Genomic DNA, 19,105 nt, shown 5'->3' with positions numbered 1-19,105 from the left:
TAAAAATGTAAATAATTTTTAACACCCACCTATTTAATATTTTGATACAACTAATTGCCTTACTTGTTAACAGTTCTGCTGATAATTAGCTGCAATGCTTATTTTAAAGTGTATGTCAAAGTCAAATTTTTTTTTTTATTTGTTTTGGATAGAATATGAAAGGGTCAATACTCTTGTCAGGTTTTTATTGCTGTCAATGTCCCTGCAAGGAAGATTCACTCTTACTATTAGTCCTGGTGACCATTGTCTCTGATACAGTAAGTAATGAGAAATCCAATACGTAGTAGGAACAGGAATATAGGGGAAATATTCCAATGGGGAAAACAGAGTGGAGAGAAGGTATATGTAATCCAAGGAATGCAGCAAAGTACAATAATACAAATGTTCCAAAGAAACGGGGTCTGTATAACACATCCAGACCAGGCACTGCAGTACTTCACAGAAATTCTTGCAAACCACAGTCTCAGTATTATAAAAGATACTCTAAATAGCTTAGGATGCCCAACAACATCTGACAAAAGAGGTGTCTGGAAGGCGGTCTGGCAACATGCACTAGTAGGTAGGAGAGTTCCTGGATGTTGGCACAGGCATGTGGTCCATACTCTGTCCCTCCTCCCTTGGAACCTTTCCTGTCCTGTCCTGTCCCTGACCTAACCACTTTGCAAATGAGTGCCAACTGCATTGGGACAGTGCCATTTTTTAGTACTGCCAACCAGGGGCGGACTGACAACTCATGGGGCCCCCGGGCAATTGGGGATCATGGGGCCCCTGTATCCTTGCCCACACTCAAAACACACCCAAAAAAGCCTATAAAAGGTACCAGGGGAATTTTATGGGGCCCCCTACTGACCCCGGGCCCTCGGGCAGTGCCCGAGTGCTCGAATGGTCAGTCCGCCCCTGCTGCCAACACTAAAGATGGCTGTGCCACCTGTGCAGGGAGGTTAAACTGCATCTACCTACAGGCAATTTCCCTTTGCTTTGGAGAGAGTATTTCTGGGACAAGAAGTGGACAGAAATCTCCCCTATGAGTCACAGACCAGAAAAAAAACTGACAATGGACTTAACCATCCCCTACTCTATCCTCAATGTAAAAATAGCTTTGGTTTTGCATACATAAAATATGTTTTAAAATATAAGGCCCAGCACAATGTATAGATCAGATGTATACTTAAACACTGTTATGTGTTTTTTTTAATTTTCTTTGTCTGCTCCAGGTAAAGGTGATCTCATTGGTGCTGACATCACCAGCAAAGACCAGGTGGTTAAAACAAATGCTGACGTGAAAGCGCTAACATACTGCGACCTGCAGTACCTCACTCTACGAGGGCTTCTGGAAGTACTGGAACTGTACCCTGAGTATTCCAGCAAATTCATGGCAGACATCCACCATGACCTGACGTTTAATCTACGGGAAGGCAGTGAGACCGATGTAAGAGATTGGTGAAATAGTGCTATTTCTGCTGTGTTGTATCCCGTGTTTTAATCACACTTTGTCTTCCATCACCAATTTCAGGGCTACTACAGGTTTTCCCGTTCACCACGACTATCACAGGTAATACTGTTTATATTTTAGCATTGCTTTTCTTGTGCTGCTTAGATTTATATTGTTCTTGTTTGGTTTTAGTATGATACATTGAATTCATGCTACATTTGTATTGTATGCATGTGTCCAATCCTTTGACCTTTTTTGATTGCAACAATGCTAGTCATCAGCACGGATGTATCTTGTAATTAGGGCAAAATAAGTGAATCACCCAAGGTTCAGTGATTTGTTTCAGGCATTAGTCATGGTTATGGATTACATTTCTTTTTTTAGACTTGAATAAAATAGTGCTCAGAAAATGCTATAACAAATGGTGGATCATTTGGTAGTTTGAAAAATATCCACGTAGGAAATAATATATCTTAAAGGACCCAATATTCTTTTGAGCACAAAAAACATTCTAATCCAACTGCTATGAACATGCACTTACAGTATATTTAAATACAGCAAATTTTGAAGATCATCAGAAAATATCCATAAAGCCAGATATGCTACCTAGATTACCTAGACATGAAATAAACATCACTCCATCGGGCTTATTACAGTCAGAGTAGAAAATTATTATGTGGACAATCTGAAACACTCTATAGCCCTCTGATCTTGGGGGAAATATTGATCATTTGGAATTAATATATCTGAACAATCACTACTGATTCTGTGAGGCTTGTGAAAACATATCTACATAAACATACACATTTGGCCAAGATATGGGCAAGTACAGTGGCTAGGCAGTTAGCACTTTCACCTAGCAGCACTAGGGTCATCAGTTCAAATCCAAACCATGGCACTACCTGCATGGAGTTCTCGCTGTGCCTGCCGGAGTTCCGTTGGTTACTCTACTTTCCACCCACACTCCAAACACATGCTGGTAGGTTAATTGGCCCTCGTAAGTATACTGGAGAATGAGCATGATCTGCCAAAAAGGTCAATTTAGTTATATGGGCTATTTAGGGTCATTTATTGATAAAATCAATTTGCTAAACTCATAAAAAAAATTTTGTAAATGTATTTTTCAGCCACGCCCAGAATCTGGTACTACCCCTGATAAGAAGTTAGCCTCAATCCTTGAAGATAAAGATGAGGATGACTTTTTCCGGCACTCTCCAGCCACTATGACACGTAGAAAGCTCATGCTGCCAAATCTTAACAGTCCTGTGCGCCGTGGCTCTCTCAGCAGCCTCCTGGGAGATGATCTGAGACAGTTCTCTGCTTTCCGGCGTAATTGCCGTTCTCCAGCCCGGAACAGTCAAGGAAGAAGCCCCTCACCCCAGTGTCGCAAGGAAGAAAGGGTGTCTGAGCCAGAAAATGTGAGCTCCCGAAAGCCAGCCAATCTCTTAATTCCATCACTCAACACATATGGCCCACCAGATCTCAGTCCAAGGTAAGTTGCGTGTTTTCATTTTGTCAACAGAGTCTGCAGTTTCATGTCTTCGTTTCTTAAAGAAGTTATAAATGGATAATGGACCTTTACTTACAGAAAACTATGCAGAACAACAAGACTGATAGTAAAATTCTGATAAATATTTTTGGAACTTTAGTAGTACTATTTTTATTAGTCTTAACTTATTTTTTCTTTGGAAGAGAAGTGGATGATTTGCTGTGCATATCTGGGATTGAGCAGGGAAATCTACCCAACTCTTTCCATCAAAGGTGTTAATTTGACATGCATCCATAGATATAACAGAATTTATTCATATATACGTTTTCCAGGTACAAAGAGACACAATGTTATGTGAACTGATAAGGAAAATCAGAGTTTATGACCTTTCTTTGTTTCTTTAACCTCAGCATCTGATATTACATTGGTTGTATTTCTAATTATATTAATCTATTCCTCTTTACAGAGTGGTGGATGGAATTGAGGATAGTGGTGATATCTCTGAAAGCCAAACTTTTCAGTTCAACATGGACAACTCAAGGGCAAGGTCTCCGATCAGGCAGTCTCCTGTAGCAGGTATAATTTTAGCTATGAAGATTGTCTATTGATGCCTGTTATCTAGGGTCTATTTCCATAGCATTTACCAATTGGAGCAAACAGTGAACTGTCTTTCTTATCATTAGTAGTCAAGAATGCTAGGTCCTATACTTGCCTCACTTAGATGTTTTGGACAGCATTCTGCTGACACTTTGACTAGGGCCTGATTTATACTTCCTGGCCCTCTGTGCCAAATTTCTTAGCTGCCCCCTTCTACTTTGGGCAATGGGCAAGCTTTAGTATCACACTAACAAAATAGGACATCAAATATCACTCAAGATGAGCTAAAGTTTGGGGCAAAAAAGGTCAGAAAGACACTTTACTCACTGTTCCACTGTGAAACTAGAAGCATGGACTAGAAGACTAGTCTGCAAGCAGTGTGGTTCCAAGCAAACCTAACTACACAGAAAACAATTTCATCAATAAAAATGCACAACTTGTACAAGGGAGCAATGGTAAAGGCCTTTTCACATGTCGTTCTGTGGCAGATGTGAACGGAAGCTCAATGTACGTGGGAAGGTGGATGTAAATTTCCGTATAGGTAAAAAAAAACAAAAGGTTTGCATCCTTTCCCACTTTTTTGGACCTAAATGTGAACCTTTGGAGGTAAAAGGATGTAAAAGGATTTTTAATTTTACATGGGAATGTCAGGAACATCATGTATGAGTGACGGTGCACTGTCCTAGGCCATGGCCTGCATTACATAGTTAGATAGTTGGTAAGGTTTAGACATGTGCAAGCTGGAAATTTTTATTTCATTTATGATGTATTCGTTCATTGGAGAATTTTGTTTCATCATATTCGATGTTGAACCAATTATTTTCCAAATTCATTTTGTATCTTCGGCATTCGTTTTGTATATTTGTTGGTCCGGGTGGATTAGAAAAATAAGATTGCTATATATTCAATATATTATCACATCAGTTGGATTCAATAATTTTAAACATTAGTCCAACCCATCAAGAGAAATGGGGTGAGCTGATTGGACAATATCGACTGACGTCATGTGCATCCGAATTAACAAATGGAACAAAATTTGGATCCAATTGTTGTACGAATCCAAATTATTGAAGAAATTCCAAAATTGAATTCATTTCCCTATGGGCCCGAACTACTATTGCATCATGTGACGTAATCCGAATTAAACAAATGCATTTATTAATTTCTTTTTAACTTTTTTTTGGATCCGTTGACATTTGTTATTAGAGTATGTCCTTTCAGAGATTCGTATATATCCATATCTCCAAAAATGAAATTTGTGTCTGAAAAATGAATCTTAATGACACGAAAGATACTAAAAGTTTTTGAACTTATCTACACTCCCCGCTGACACCATCAACTGTAGGAGGGAGTTTCACATCCCTACCGCCCTATATGTAAAGAACCCCTTACGCAATATACAATTGAACCATTTATCATCCCACTTTATTGTGTGGCCACGTGTCTTCTTTAAGACCTAAGATCAAAAAGTTTCTTCCCAGCGCTAGAGTCACCATTCAAGGATTTGTATGTCACTATTATATCCCCTCTTAAGCACCTCTTTACCAGGGAGACCAAGTTTAGAGTTTGTAGTCATTCCTCTTAATTGAGGACCTCTGGCCCCCCTATTAGCTCTGTTGCCCTTCTCTGGAAGGTGTTGTCTTTGTAGAAATCTGACCCTTGCAGTGACTTGCTGTTAAGAGGGGGCAAGAACAAGAAGGAAAGGGTGAAACTTCCCAACAGTGTTCCATAAACACATTTTGAAACATTACTTGTCACTTTAACTGTGCCAAAGAGAGCAATTCTCCATCATTATCAAATGGCTGTCATGGAGGATCAACCCAGATACATGGGCTTTTATAATTGTATAACATTTGATGTCTGTCCAGACCTAAGACTCTTATATACTTGCTCTATTGTTTTTCAACGTTCAGATTTAATTTGCTTCCTGAAAATGAGTACTTTGTTCTTGAACATGTATCTTTAGTTGTCCATTCATGTGAGATCAGAACAAGCGCAGATATTATGTTTTTCATGATGCGACCCTGAAACTGAACCCTTTCTCTATTATGCTATCAAATCTATTAATATTTATGCTGCTCTTATTTCAATGTCAAGGCTTAGCGAAGGCATACTCTGCTCTGTCAAAATGCCTTCTTTGATCCATGTTTACAACCTAAATGACAGGCAAGTCACAAAGAGTTTTTTTTTTTTAGCAGCGAGGCAGGTTTAATTGAAGCCACTGAAACCCATAAATAGTCAGCTGTGGATATATTTTCCAAGAGGAAAAGGGTGTTATAGTTAAAAAATCTAACAGAAAGAATGGGAACCCCTAAAGATGGCTCCTGTATAAATGCAGTCTCAGGAACTCAAACACAAAGTCTCTCATCACTATACAAATATTGTAGAATAGTAAACTTTCCAACAGTTACCAAAAAGTAAAATATGAGTTTTGGGGAGACTGATTCTTTAAGACTTTCAGGGAACTGCTCTGGACACGAAATTCTTCATAAAGCTGGCTAAACAGCATGGATGGACAAATCCCCCCACTACGCCATTGTACTCTGACAGTCACCAGGGGCAGCTGTCAAATTGCCTAAACAATGGCTATATCGGGTTGGATGCAGTGGTTGTTTAGCTGAACATTTCCCAGCAGGTTCCTTTGACAAACAATTTGTTTTGCCAAATGAAGTGAGAAAGGCAGGAATTCGCTCAGAAAATTCGCTCAGTCTGTGGGGGCCATCAGCGTTCATATTGCCAATGTTCTCAAAGGTGAACACACCGATATGCACTGACTGAAGTACTTTGACCTCTGAGCAGTGTGTCAAGAAGCATATTTTATACTGTCATTCTTTTGAAATATTGCAAGATACAAATCTGTACATTAACTTTGTTGGCATTTATTATTACAGCTTGCCAAATTGTGAAGTGTAATTGCCTATATATTCTGCATTTTATATCCAAGCATGTCATAACGTGCTGTCACTAGCTGGTTGCAACACAGGAAAAGAGCAGTTAATTGGATCTTTGCTCTGTTTAGAAGTCAATAGTATCAAGCAAGATGATGTATTTAAAGGTGATGGCTTGACATGAAATCTAAATCTAGTTAATATGTATGAGTTCATATAAATGCAAATATACTGTAAATCTGTGTTATTGAGCATGCAGAACACTGCCAAAATGTACATTAAATGCACTGTGCTAAATGTATAAACAGTAAAATGTAGACCTATACAATCACAGTACTAGTTTTAGGACCACTGATTAATGTGCAGTAAGCCAATCAACCAATCTGGAATTATCTTTAATTGTATTAAATGCTCCTAATAGATACAAAGAGAATGCAGGTGGACTATGTGGGCTTACAAGGACTGTTGTTTGTATTGCCTAATTCAATTTAGTTTTTTTTGCTTTCAGAAAAGCTACATAAGAAGGTGGTGGTCACTGTAGATACAGCATCACATATTAGTATCTATTACAGATAAATCACATAAAATGGTGTGAAAAAAGGGGGTAATTAGGGTCATAGGGGTGGGGGAAGAGGGGAATATACAAGGCTTCAAAACTTGCAGAGTATTGAGAAATATTGTAGAAACAAGAATTATATCTCCAGTATCTTAATCAAGGTATAAATTGCCTTTATGTCTGATACGTATAAGAGTATTACACTACTTTTAATAAACATTGAGCTCATATACTATATAAAGTAAAGCAATGGGGTATCTATATAGGGTCAGTCAGGGCTTTTTTTCTAGGTGCTGGAGAATAGGTGGTGGAACTCGCCCTTTCCTAGTCACTCCTTGTCTTTTACCCACACCTGAGCACCATTCCTTGGTTCCACCCCCTACCCACCTCCCAGTACCAAGAGGAAGCATCATTTTTGGCGCTAAATAATTTGCATTGAATTTGTTAATGATGATAAAAAAGCAGTAAAATTGATCTCTTGTGGCCGGCAACAACAGACCCCCCCCAGCAACAAAAAAAAAATTCCCCCCTCCCCCAGCAACAATAGACCACCGGCAGCAACAACAGATCTCTCAGCAGCCAGCTTCTATATATCCCCCACGCAGTCAGCTACAATGGACCCCGACCTCAACAGTAGATCCCTTCCAGTGACAGTTGGCCCCCCAGCAATATAAGATTCACCCCAGCAACAATATATCCCCCACCAGCAACAACAGTCCACCCAAGAAACAATAGACCTCCCTGCAAAAAAGACCCCCTTCAGCAACAATAGATCCACCAGCAGCCAGCATCAACAAACCCTCCAGAACACTCCAGCACTCTTTGCCATTACATATATTCAGTGCTGGAGGTGCGTTTCCCCGCGTACTCACTGAAAAAAAGCCCTGGGGTCAGTATAGAAAAGCTTTATAACCATTATCTTGCAGACAGTCTCTCTATTGATTCCAAAAGGGCTCCCATTTTCATTTTTAATGGGGAACATGAGTTAAAACTGTGCTTGTGCACTTAGGTTGTTTAAGAATATTGCATTGTCAAGATGATCTTTTTGTTTCCAGGCTGCAGCTATGGTGTTCCTGGCAACAATTAAACAACTTTTTATAAATGTCTGATGGTTATAAGGCCATTGTTCAATATGTTATTAAAGGGAATCTGTATTGAGGAATATGGTGGTTCTCATTACTGACTCTGAAAATTATTGTTCCAGGACTGTCATGCTTCTCCCATGGCATTGTTACTTTTTAATTCACTGACCTGGACAAGTATGCAATTCAGGATTTTTACCTTCACTCTGGCTTTCTAATCTGCATGCTTGTTCTGGGTCAGTGACTACAACATTACTGATGCCAGGGACAACCAGGCAACCATTTTCAAAAGGAGAACAGCAATGATGGCCTTCATTATTCCCCCAGTACAGTTACTTTGTGGGCTCATGTTAGTAGGGCTCATCTCCACAGGGCCTGCTGAATAGAAAGCAAGGGTTCTTTTCCCAGTAGTTGCCCTGCAGCAAGGCACACAGTCACAGTTACTCCTTTGGCTCAGTGGACAGTCTAGGGCAGCAATGGGCAAACTACGGCCCGCGGGCCGTATACGGCCCGGTGGACCTTTTAATCCGGCCCGCGGAGCGTGGCAAACATCGGCTGTCAGAATGTGTGTAGGCGGGGCAGCGTGAGGAACGTGAGGGGAGGCTCCTCTCACAGTCCGCCCTGAAGACCGTAACGGCGCGGGAACACGGCGAGAGGAACGCGCGGAGCAAAGGTAAGTGAATTGACACAGGGGGGACTTGGGGACTTAATATGGGGGATGAATTAATATGGGGAATGAATTACTATAGGGGGGATGAATTACTATATGGGGGATGAATTACTATGGGGGATGAATTACTATGGGGGATGAATTACTATATGGGGGATGAATTACTATGGGGGATGAATTACTATGGGGGATGAATTACTATATGGGGGATGAATTACTATGGGGGATGAATTACTATATGGGGGATGAATTACTATGGGGGATGAATTACTATGGGGGATGAATTACTATATGGGGGGTGAATTACTATATGGGGGATGAATTACTATATGGGGGATGAATTACTATGGGGGATGAATTACTATGAAGGATGAATTACTATATGGGGGATGAATTACTATGGGGGATGAATTACTATATGGGGGATGAATTACTATGGGGGATGAATTACTCTATGGGGGATGAATTACTATATGGGGGATGAATTACTATATGGGGGATGAATTACTATAGGGGACGAATTACTCTATGGGGGATGAATTACTATATGGGGGATGAATTACTATGGGGGATGAATTACTATATGGGGGATGAATTACTATATGGGGGATTAATTACTATGCTTACTATGGGGGAATATTACTATACTTACTATGGATGACACATACACATCATTCATCTACTCTTGGTCCGGCCCCCGGGTCCAATATATGAACCCATTGCGGCCCTCAAGTCAAAAAGTTTGCCCACCCCTGGTCTAGGGGTATGCTTTTCTGATGCTTTATTGTAGAACTTGAACTTGAATAGGAGTAGGGTAACTGTGGGATACTCCAGTAATTCACTTTAGGCAGAACTGACTACCAAAAGCTGCAGCAGTAATGTGAACAAAAATCATTGCTTGCAGAAAATAGTGGACTGACGTTTGTAGCAGCATTTGAGAATGTTAAACTTTCTCTTAAGGATCTGAGCAGAGTCCTTGCACAAGCAGTTAATGGACTGAGCTTCTCCAGGACACAGAACACAATGTCCTCATAGAACATAGCTGACTCTAGCACAAGAGTGAAAACATCAGCACACAGTCTCAGGGATCTCCCACACCTGTCTGTACTTAGTAATGTGCTTGGATAGTTGGTTGCCTCTTTCCAATATCTTCCAGACACTTTTGCAGTGATACCAAGCTAGATCCCCAGACAAATAAACCCTCAGTCAGGTCCAGCAACTTTCATCAGAAATTGGCCCCCCAGCCACACCAGCCGGGACCTTGAGGAACAGCAGACATGTGGCAGATTTGCCCAGGGGGCAAACAGCCCTCCCAAGCTGTGATCTCCACAGTGACAAGACACCTAATATCCAGGTCCCAGACTATTTATACACCTGCCCAGCAACCATCTTTGCAGTCTCCCACAGGGACTGGTCGAGACAGTATAAAAATTAATGCTTCCCATTTGCCTTGCTCCACACCTATGTTCCAGAACAACCCAGATAGTTCTGGAGTGCAGGGAGGAGAAGCCAAACCTGAAGCCCATGAACAGGAACAGCACAATGGCTAAGTGGTTAGCACTTCCACCTGGCAGCTCTAGGGTCATTGGTTCGAATCTCAACCATAGCACCACCTGCACGGAGTTTGCATGCTCTCCGTGTGCCTGCGTGGGTTTCCTGCTGGTACTCTGGTTTCCTCCCACACTCTAAAGACATGCTGGGAGGTTAATTGGTTCCTGTCTAAATTGGCCCTAGTGTGTGTATGTATGAATGCGTGTTAGGAACCTTAGATTGTACACTCATTGAGGGTTAAAGATTGATGTGACTGTACAATATATATGTAAAGTGCTGCATAAATTGACAGTGCTATATAACTACCTGTTATAAATTAATGGACAGACCAAAATGAACACATGCAGATACACTGATTACAGTGAGCCTAGAACTAAATTTTTGGTAGCTAACCTAACACCTATCCAGGAGCATGTTACATGTGTATAGGTTGTTTATAAGATCCAATATCTAATTTGTACTGTGACATATGGTGATGGCCAAGCAAACTGAATGTGTACAAAGTAACCATTTGTTAGCTGTCCATTTTTAATCAAGCACAGCTTCTGGTGTTGAATCGCAGTGTATTAACGTAATCCATACTTTAAGGCCTCATGCACACAGGATGTTTTTACTGCCACTTTTATTAATATTGTAAGGATTTATGTAGCTCCAACAGTTTGCTCAACTCTTTACATTATAAAGGGAGACAATATTGCAACGATACCATTCAATACAAGAGGGTTAGGAGGGCCCTGCTCCTTGGAGTTTACAATCTAAGAGGGAGGGGTGGTACAAAAGGTAATAACTGTCGGGGACGAACTGATAGAAGAAATAGAAGATTTGGTTATTAGCTGAAGGCAGAATAGGCTTCCCTGAAGAGATTTTCAGAGATCACCTAAAAGTGGGCAGGGTAGGTGATAGACGAATAGATTGGGGTAGACAGTTCCAGAGGATGAGGGAGGCTCTGGAGAAGTCTTGAAGATGAGAATGGGAGGAGCAGACAAGATAGTTAGAGAGCAGGAGGTCGTGGGAGGAGCGGGGAGGATGGTTTGGGTGATATTTGGACACAAGATTGGTGATGTAAATTGGGGCAGAGTTGTAAATGGCTTTATATGTTATTGTTAATGTTTTGAATTTTATTCGTTGGGCAATGGTAAGCCAGCAGAGGGATTGGCAGAGAGGGGTGGCAGATATGGAATGGTTAGTAAGGCGGATGAGTCTGGCAGCAGCATTTATGACAGACTGAAGAGGGGATAGCCTGCGATTAAGCAGGTCAATGAGGAGGGAGTTACAATAGTCAAGGCAAGAGATAACCAGGGAGTGAATAAGTTGCTTAGTGGTTTCAGTGGTTAAAAATGGGTATATTTTGGAGATGTTGCAGAGGTGAAGTCTGCAAGATTTGGACAGTGATTGGATTTGGGGCTGAAAGGACAGATGAGAGTCCAGGATTACACCTAGTATCCTGGCATGAGGGAAGGGACTGATTTTTGTATTATTGATCTTGATGGAGAAGTCAGGGGAGGGGGCACGGGCTGGAGGGAATAGTATGAGCTCGGTTTTAGAAAGGTTGAGGGGTGAGGTGAGGAGTAGAAAGATAGATTTGTGTGTCATCAGCATAGAGATGATACTTGAAGCCATGGGAGTTTATCAAGTGACCAAGGGAGAAAATGTAGATGGAGAAGAGAAGGGATCCAAGGACAGAACCTTGAGGGACCCCTACAGAAAGAGGAAGTGAAGAGGAAGAGACAGAGTTATAGGTAACGCTGAAGGAGCGCTGCGATAGGTAGGAGGAGAACTAGGAGAGAGCAGAGTCTTGGAGGCCAAGAGAGTGGAGTTTTTTGAGGAGGAGGGGATGGATGGCCAACAGTATCAAAAGCCGCAGAGAGGTCAAGTAGTAAGAGTATGGAGTAGTGGCCATTGGTTTTAGCAGGTAGTAAATCATTAGTGAGTTTTAGTAGGATAGTTTCAGTGGAGTGTAGTGAGCGAAAGCCAGACTGTAAGGGGTCAAGAAGGTTGTTGTCAGTGAGGTATGGGGCTCAGGCGATTATAGACTAAGCGTTCTAAGAGTTTAGAGGTAAATGGGAGCAGGGAGATGGGTCTTACTTTGTTCAGATTGGTGGGGTCCAGTGAGGGCTTTTTAAGTATGGGAGTGATGTGTGCATGCTTTAGAGGGGAGTGGAAGGCGCCAGTAGAGAAGGATTATTTGAAGATGTAAGTGAGGGAGCATAGGATAGAAGAAGAGGGTGACCATAGTAGCTGTGAGGGGACAGGATCCAAGGGGCATGTGGTGATACGGGCTTCTGAGAAAACTTTAGTAACCTCTTCAGTAGTAGCAAGGTCAAAAGAAGTAAGTGTTGAGGTTGGTTTAGTATAAGGTATGCTAAATGGGATAGATGTCTGTGCAGTGGAGATGCCCCTACGAATTGTATCAATCTTGTTTTTTAAATAATTGGCAATCTTGTGAGCAGTGAGTGAGTTACTGCGTGGAGGTGGAAAAAGTAGAGAGTTAAAAGTAGAGAAGAGACGATGAGAACTGGATGACAAGGCATTAATAAGAGTGACAAAGTAGGCTTGTTTGGCAGCATGGAAAGAGGAATTGTATTTTAAGAAAGCCAATTTCTATAGAGTGAATGCTTGCTGGAATTTGGTTTTACGCCAGAGTCGTTCCAATGCACGACTATGTCTCTTAAGATTTCTGGTGTCGTCAGTCTACCACGGTTGTAATGGTCGGGACCTCATACTTTGTATAGTTAGAGGAGAAAATGAATCTAGTGTGGATGAAAGTGAACTGTTGTAGACAGAAGTGGCCAGGTCAGGGCAAGACAGGGGAAAGATTTTGTCATAGAGGCAGTCATTTGCAGAGTGGAAAAGAGAAGGGTTAAAGTTGTGAAGGTTTCTTTGGGTAATTGTTTGCTGCTTGGAGGGATAGGTGTTTGAAGAAAAGGACACTGTGTAGGTGATGAGATTGTGATCAGAGAGAGGAAAGAGGGTGTTTTTAGGTTGTAGAGAGTGCAAACATGGAAGAAAACAAGGTCTAATGTATTCCCATCAGATTGAGTGGAGGGCTATGTCCATTGTGTTAAGCAAAAGATGAGGTTAGGTTGAAGAGTTGGGATGTAGCTGGGTTGTTTGCATTAATGGGGAGGTTAAAATCTCCAAGAATGATAGTGGGTATTTCAGAGGAGAGAAAGTAGGGTAGCCAAGCAGAGAAGTCATCAAGAAAGCGTGACACTAGTCTAGGAGGCCGATAGATCACTGCAATCCTCAGAGAGATGGGAGAAAACAGCCAAATGCAGTGAATCTTGAAAGAAAAGAAGGATAGAGAGGGAGGGGTAGGGAGGACTTGAATGGTGCTCATTGGGGATAGAAGCAAACCAACTCCACCTCCTTTCTGACCACTGGGTCTGGGTGACTGAGTCCAGTGGAGGACTCCATAGGAAAGTGCTGTGGGAGAAGCAGAATCTGATGTTTGAAGCCAGGTTTATGTAATTGCTAGTAGGTTAAGGGAGTGGGAGGCAAAAAGGTCATGGACAGAAATGAGCTTATTACAAACAGAGCGGGCATTCCAGAGTGCAGATGAAAAAGGGAGGGTGTTTTTTAGGAGCATGGGGATTGAGATTAAATTGAGTGGATTGCAGCTATTCTTGGAGGAAGGAGGTTGCCTGGTGTGGGGGTGAGATACTGAAGGACCAGGGTTCGGGGAGATATCCCCAGAGGTTAGGAGAAGAAGGAGGGTGAGGAAAGTAAGATGGCAGTGGGGTGTATATGAGTGCACATGCTTTCCTGTTCTGGTGTTTGGGTTAGCAGGTGAGTTAAGTATTAGCAGGAGGTGATGAGAGCAGTAGTAGGGAGATGGTAGCAGTGAGGGTGAGATGTATAAGCTTTGAGGTGGAGCAGAGGGGCAAAAAAAAATTTTTTGAGAACACAGGCTAGTAATATGAAAAGGAGGAGTAGAGATGGCATATTGAAAGGTAGTTGGAGTGGGAATCAGACTTGTAGGAGATGTTTCCCAGAGTGTTTTGCTTGCAGTCCATCCAGAGTGCAGTAGAGTTCTTTGTTGTATCTTCTTGCTGCTTTAGTTAAACTTCTGTGTTCAACTTCTTTTTCGCACTCCAGCAGAAAATGCACAAATGCAGGACAATGCCCCCATCTGTGACTGTACCCCCCATCTGTGACCTCCCCCATAAGCTGGTCTAAATTTACAGGGAGATGATCAAATGAGCAATCCTTCTCCACCCCAATTAGGAACTCATAAGGAACGCATGAACTGGGAGGGGAGATTGGTCAAAGCCAGATCAGGCACAGGTCAGAATCAGACATTTTTAAAGGTGTCATGCATTTTTTTCCTGCCCCTCCATGTTAGCCTATGTATCCATGCATACATACTGTATACTTTTAGCAGCGTTTAGTGGCAGAAGAGTTAGAGGCAGGAAAAAAAACTCACTCGCAGTGCGTCCAGGAGCAGCAGCGTTTTGGCAGAACAAAATGCTTGACGCTTGTAAATGTGTGTTAACACTAGGCGCTTGGCACTTGAGCATTAATTCATTTCAGTGGTCGGAATAAATTATTATTCTGGCCAATGAAATTAATTAATGTCCAAGCACTTGATGCCTGTAAAGGCACCTAAATGCTTGTACAAGTGTCAGGTATTTGTTTTTCTGCAAAAAACTCTTCTACCAGGAGGAAAAGTTTCTAGAAGAATTTTCTAAATGTTCTGTGTGGATAAAGTCTAAAGGCGAATGTGAATGAACACTCCCCCACACCAGTGCCCTCACAAGTCACCAACTCCACAGGGATAAAACAATATTTTAAAGGAAGTGCAGAGTGGATAAAACCAAGTGCATAACCATGTGGTATCCTTCACTCAACATCATTAAACTTCAGGAATTTAATTTTTATTCCAAGATGGTCACATTGTAGCAAAAGGTCCTTGTTTTTTATTTTTTCTTTCCTTGAAAGATGTTTGCTACAAAGTACCCTCCAACCATCTTGTAAAATAGCAGTCATTCCCTGCATGTGATGTGTGTGACATTAGGTGGAGAGGATAGCACAAGGCAAGAGTTGTGCAAGCAGTCTAATTTTTTTCTCTGCTCTTTTTTTTAAATATTGTTTGATTTCTTTTGTACAAAATGGCTGCTACTTTTAGTAAGTGAATTTCTGGTTTAACCTCCCTAGTGGTCTGATTATGTCCATATTTCTGTGCTTAAAGCGGTACCTTTTTTTCCATGAAAATATGTATTTTTTTTATTGTAGGTCTGTAATTTTTAGAAATAACTCACTGAAATCTGTCCGAACAAGAGTCTAGTATGTTAAAATTTGAAACACGAAATCATAAATTATAATTTAATAAATAATCATAAAAAATAATAATATAATAATAATAAAACATTTAATTCAATAATATAATCAAACCAAAAACACTGAAATTTGAAATATAGCGCCAAGTTCGCACATCACTGAACAAAGTCGCAAAATCGTTTTCAGTGTCTGATGACGAATTTCCCCACGAATCATTATCACTCAATTCTGCAAGTAGTTCTGATTTACTATCGCTGTTCTCTAGCTGGTCTAAAACCGCTTTTGACCTAAAGGGACGCTTTTTGGACGCCGTGGACGTTTCTCAGTTTCCAGGCAGAAAGAACAGTAAAAATGTAGGCAGGGCACAGACAAAGCACTCGGGACAAAATGTATGTGGAATGGTTTGATACAGTAATGTTTTACTATGTTATTTTAGTGAATTTAGTGAATGTCACTTTTTGTCATTTTCAAATTTCCCACCGTTCCGTCCCCGTACTTCCCGACGTCGCAGGGGACGGAACCCAGAAGACAGATGCCGGTATCCGCCGGAGGACATTACAGGGGACACTGCAGGAGGGACATCGCGGGAGCGCAGGACAAGGTAAGAGAAGAACAGATCCTGGAGCAGCGCCGCATGGTAAGCCTGAGTGTAGCTCGGGGTTACCGTTTGTGGTACTGAAACTTTACCCCGAGCTACACTCGGGAATACCGCCAGGGAGGCTACGGGAAGTGAATTCAATTATGCTTTTTAGATTTATATGTGGAACATTACATCAACACCAGAAGCATTGAATCAACAATGGAAATGTTTAAACAACACAGAAAGTGTTAAAGCAGTTGTAAAGCATTGAAAGTCGCATGACAATGAGTTCGCAGCAGTGTGAACCAAGCCTTAATCATGATGTTTGTAGACCATAATGATAATATATAATTTAGGCTAATAGGACAAGATCCACATTTTACTACAGTAGACCTACAGATGATATATCAGATAATGGGAGTAACTTGTTCATTCAATAAAACTGACTAGATTTGGTGGAGTTAAGGCAGTGTCTATAACAGGGGTCTTGAGAAATGTCCATGAGTGTACAAGCTACAGTGGGAGCGCTACACCATATTGTTGTGTAAATGACCTTTTTTTATCCTTTCTATGATATGTAGTATTCAGGGACGGACTGACCATTTGGGCATTGCCCGAGGGCCCTGGGTCAGTAGGGAGCCCGGTGAGAGGTTTACTGGGCACAATTCACTAAGCGGTATCTTACCGCATCCAAGTATGTGGTAGGATACTGCATAAAATTTTTTTAAAAAAGTTTGCATTAACAAAAAAACACTATTAAAATACCGCATGAGTTATTTTATCAAGTCATGCAGTATTTTAGTAGTAAAAACCATGCGTTAATGTTTCAGCAGTCAGTGGGGTTCCCCACTGACAGCTGAATGTAAAAGAGAGAATTGCTGGCAATTAAAAAATAATTTTAAAAAAGTGTGGGGTCCCCCCTCCATCCATACAAAGCCCTTCGGGGTTCCCCCCAAAATCCATACTAGATTATCCAAGCAGCCTGGCACGTCAGGAAAGGTGGGGGGACGAGCGAGTGCCCCCCCTCCTGAACCATACCAGGCCACATGCCCTCAACATGGGGGGGTGCTTTGCGGCAGAGGGGGTCTCCCCCCATGTTGCCTCTTCCCCACAGCCATCGCTGGTGGTTCTGGGGGTCTGCGGGCAGGGGGCTTATCGGAATCTGGAGGCCCTCTTTAATATCCCGCCCCTAATGTGAATGAGTATGGGGCACATGGTACCGCTACCCATTCACAAAAAAAAAAAGTGTAGTGTGAAAAAAGACAGGAGACAGTCTTTGACAAGTCCTTTATTAAAAGAAGGAAAATAAAAGAATGTCCCCCGGGGAATGCTTGGTCAATGATGTCATAAGGAGGTGGGACCACACACGTGATGTAACTGGATGGCCCCGCCCCTTACATATTTAAGAACTGTCAAGCCAGCGGAGTAGTCAGACGGCCGTGAGCCAGCGTCGGGAGCAGAGCCTTCTTTATTTTCTCTTTTTTCCGGTAGCGACGGGCATCATGATTGACATTGGATCTACTTTGGGGGATGTTCTTTTATTGTTCTTCTTTTAATAAAGGTCAAAGACTGTCTCCTGTTGTTTTTCACACTACACTTTTTTTTTGTGAATGGGTAGCAGTACCATGTACCCCATACTTATTCACATACGGGGAGGGCTGGGATCTGGGGGCTTCTAGATTCCGATAAGCCCCCTGCCCCCAGACCCCCACAATCACAGGCCAAGGTTGTGGGGAAGAGGCTCTTGGGACCCCCCCGGAGCACCCCCCCACGTTGAGGGCATGTGGCCTTGTATGGTTCAGGAGGGGGGTGGACGCTTGGTCGCCACCCCCCCTTTCCTGACCTGCCAAGCTGAATGTTTGGATAAGGGTCTGGTATTGATCTTGGGGGGGACCCCACACCATTTTGTTTTACATTTTGGCATGGGGGTTCCCCTCAAAACCCATACCAGACCCGAAGAGCTTGGTGTGAATGGAGGGTGGACCCCACAATGTTGTTTTATTATTTTTTTAATTATTTTTGATGCCCTTTCTATGCAGCTGAGCTCCAATATGTAGGTGGGGTGTTGTGTGGGTGTGACTTTGGCTTGAGTGTAGGCGAAGACACAGGGGGCCTCATTATCTCTTATTGCCTGGGAGCCCCATGAGTTGTCAGTCCGCCGCCTGGTAGTATTATGTCTTTCTTTACCTGTATTGTTATGCATTGTAGGCCTGATGAAGAGGTAGGAAAGAACAAAAAGAGGGCGCACAGGCCTAGTGCATTACCATAAAAAATGTTTAATAAAAAATAAAGTAGGTGTTGTACTCACAAACGACAATATAGTCAAGGCACATCATAGAAGAACAGCTGGATCAACACCGCGCTGAGTAACAGTCCACAATAGGGAGTTTAGACATCCAAAAGGCTGACGCGTTTCGAGGACTTGCCTCTTCCTCAGGGCTCTGAGGAAGAGGCAAGTCCTCGAAACGCGTCAGCCTTTTGGATGTCTAAACTCCCTATTGTGGACTGTTACTCAGCGCGGTGTTGATCCAGCTGTTCTTCTATGATGTGCCTTGACTATATTGTCGTTTGTGAGTACAACACCTACTTTATTTTTTATTAAACATTTTTTATGGTAATGCACTAGGCCTGTGCGCCCTCTTTTTGTTCTTTCCCCATTCAGTATATTTGGATTCCCCCGGTCCATTTGAGGGCAGCAAGGTGTGCATGTTCCAGGACATTCTTAATGTGGTTGTAGCATCGAGTCCATCCCCAAGCGCAGGAGCATTTGTGTTTGCTGGTTCTTTGATGAAGAGGTAGGCCTGATGAAGCCACCCAAGCACACTGGCTTTCTACTACCACTCTAAAGTGAATTAATTAACAACATATTTGGACTTTTAGTGCTAGCATCTTGAGGACCGCTGAATTATTGGGTCCCCCCTAAGCTCTGCACAGCCAGGCAACATGCATTTTTCCACACTTTCTTTCAGAGTCAGTAAAA

General features: G+C 42.1%; 1 protein-coding gene across 1 annotated transcript in view; it reads left to right on the top strand.

Moving 5' to 3' along the window:
- KCNH4 (potassium voltage-gated channel subfamily H member 4) overlaps positions 1–19,105 on the top strand; it is a 454,196-nt gene that overhangs the window by 379,752 nt on the left and 55,339 nt on the right. The window contains exons 11-14 of the mRNA XM_089690632.1: positions 1,215–1,429; positions 1,514–1,552; positions 2,560–2,924; positions 3,388–3,497. Coding sequence (XP_089546758.1) covers positions 1,215–1,429; positions 1,514–1,552; positions 2,560–2,924; positions 3,388–3,497 — 729 coding nt within the window. The remainder of the gene's footprint in view (positions 1–1,214; positions 1,430–1,513; positions 1,553–2,559; positions 2,925–3,387; positions 3,498–19,105) is intronic.

This window comes from Staurois parvus, unplaced genomic scaffold, assembly GCF_062004578.1.
Source record: "Staurois parvus isolate SC_StPar_1 unplaced genomic scaffold, SC_StPar_1.0 ptg000538l, whole genome shotgun sequence".
Taxonomy (NCBI): domain Eukaryota; kingdom Metazoa; phylum Chordata; class Amphibia; order Anura; family Ranidae; genus Staurois; species Staurois parvus.
Note: the sequence above shows the minus strand (reverse complement) of the source record. Positions and strands in the feature narration are given on the sequence as shown.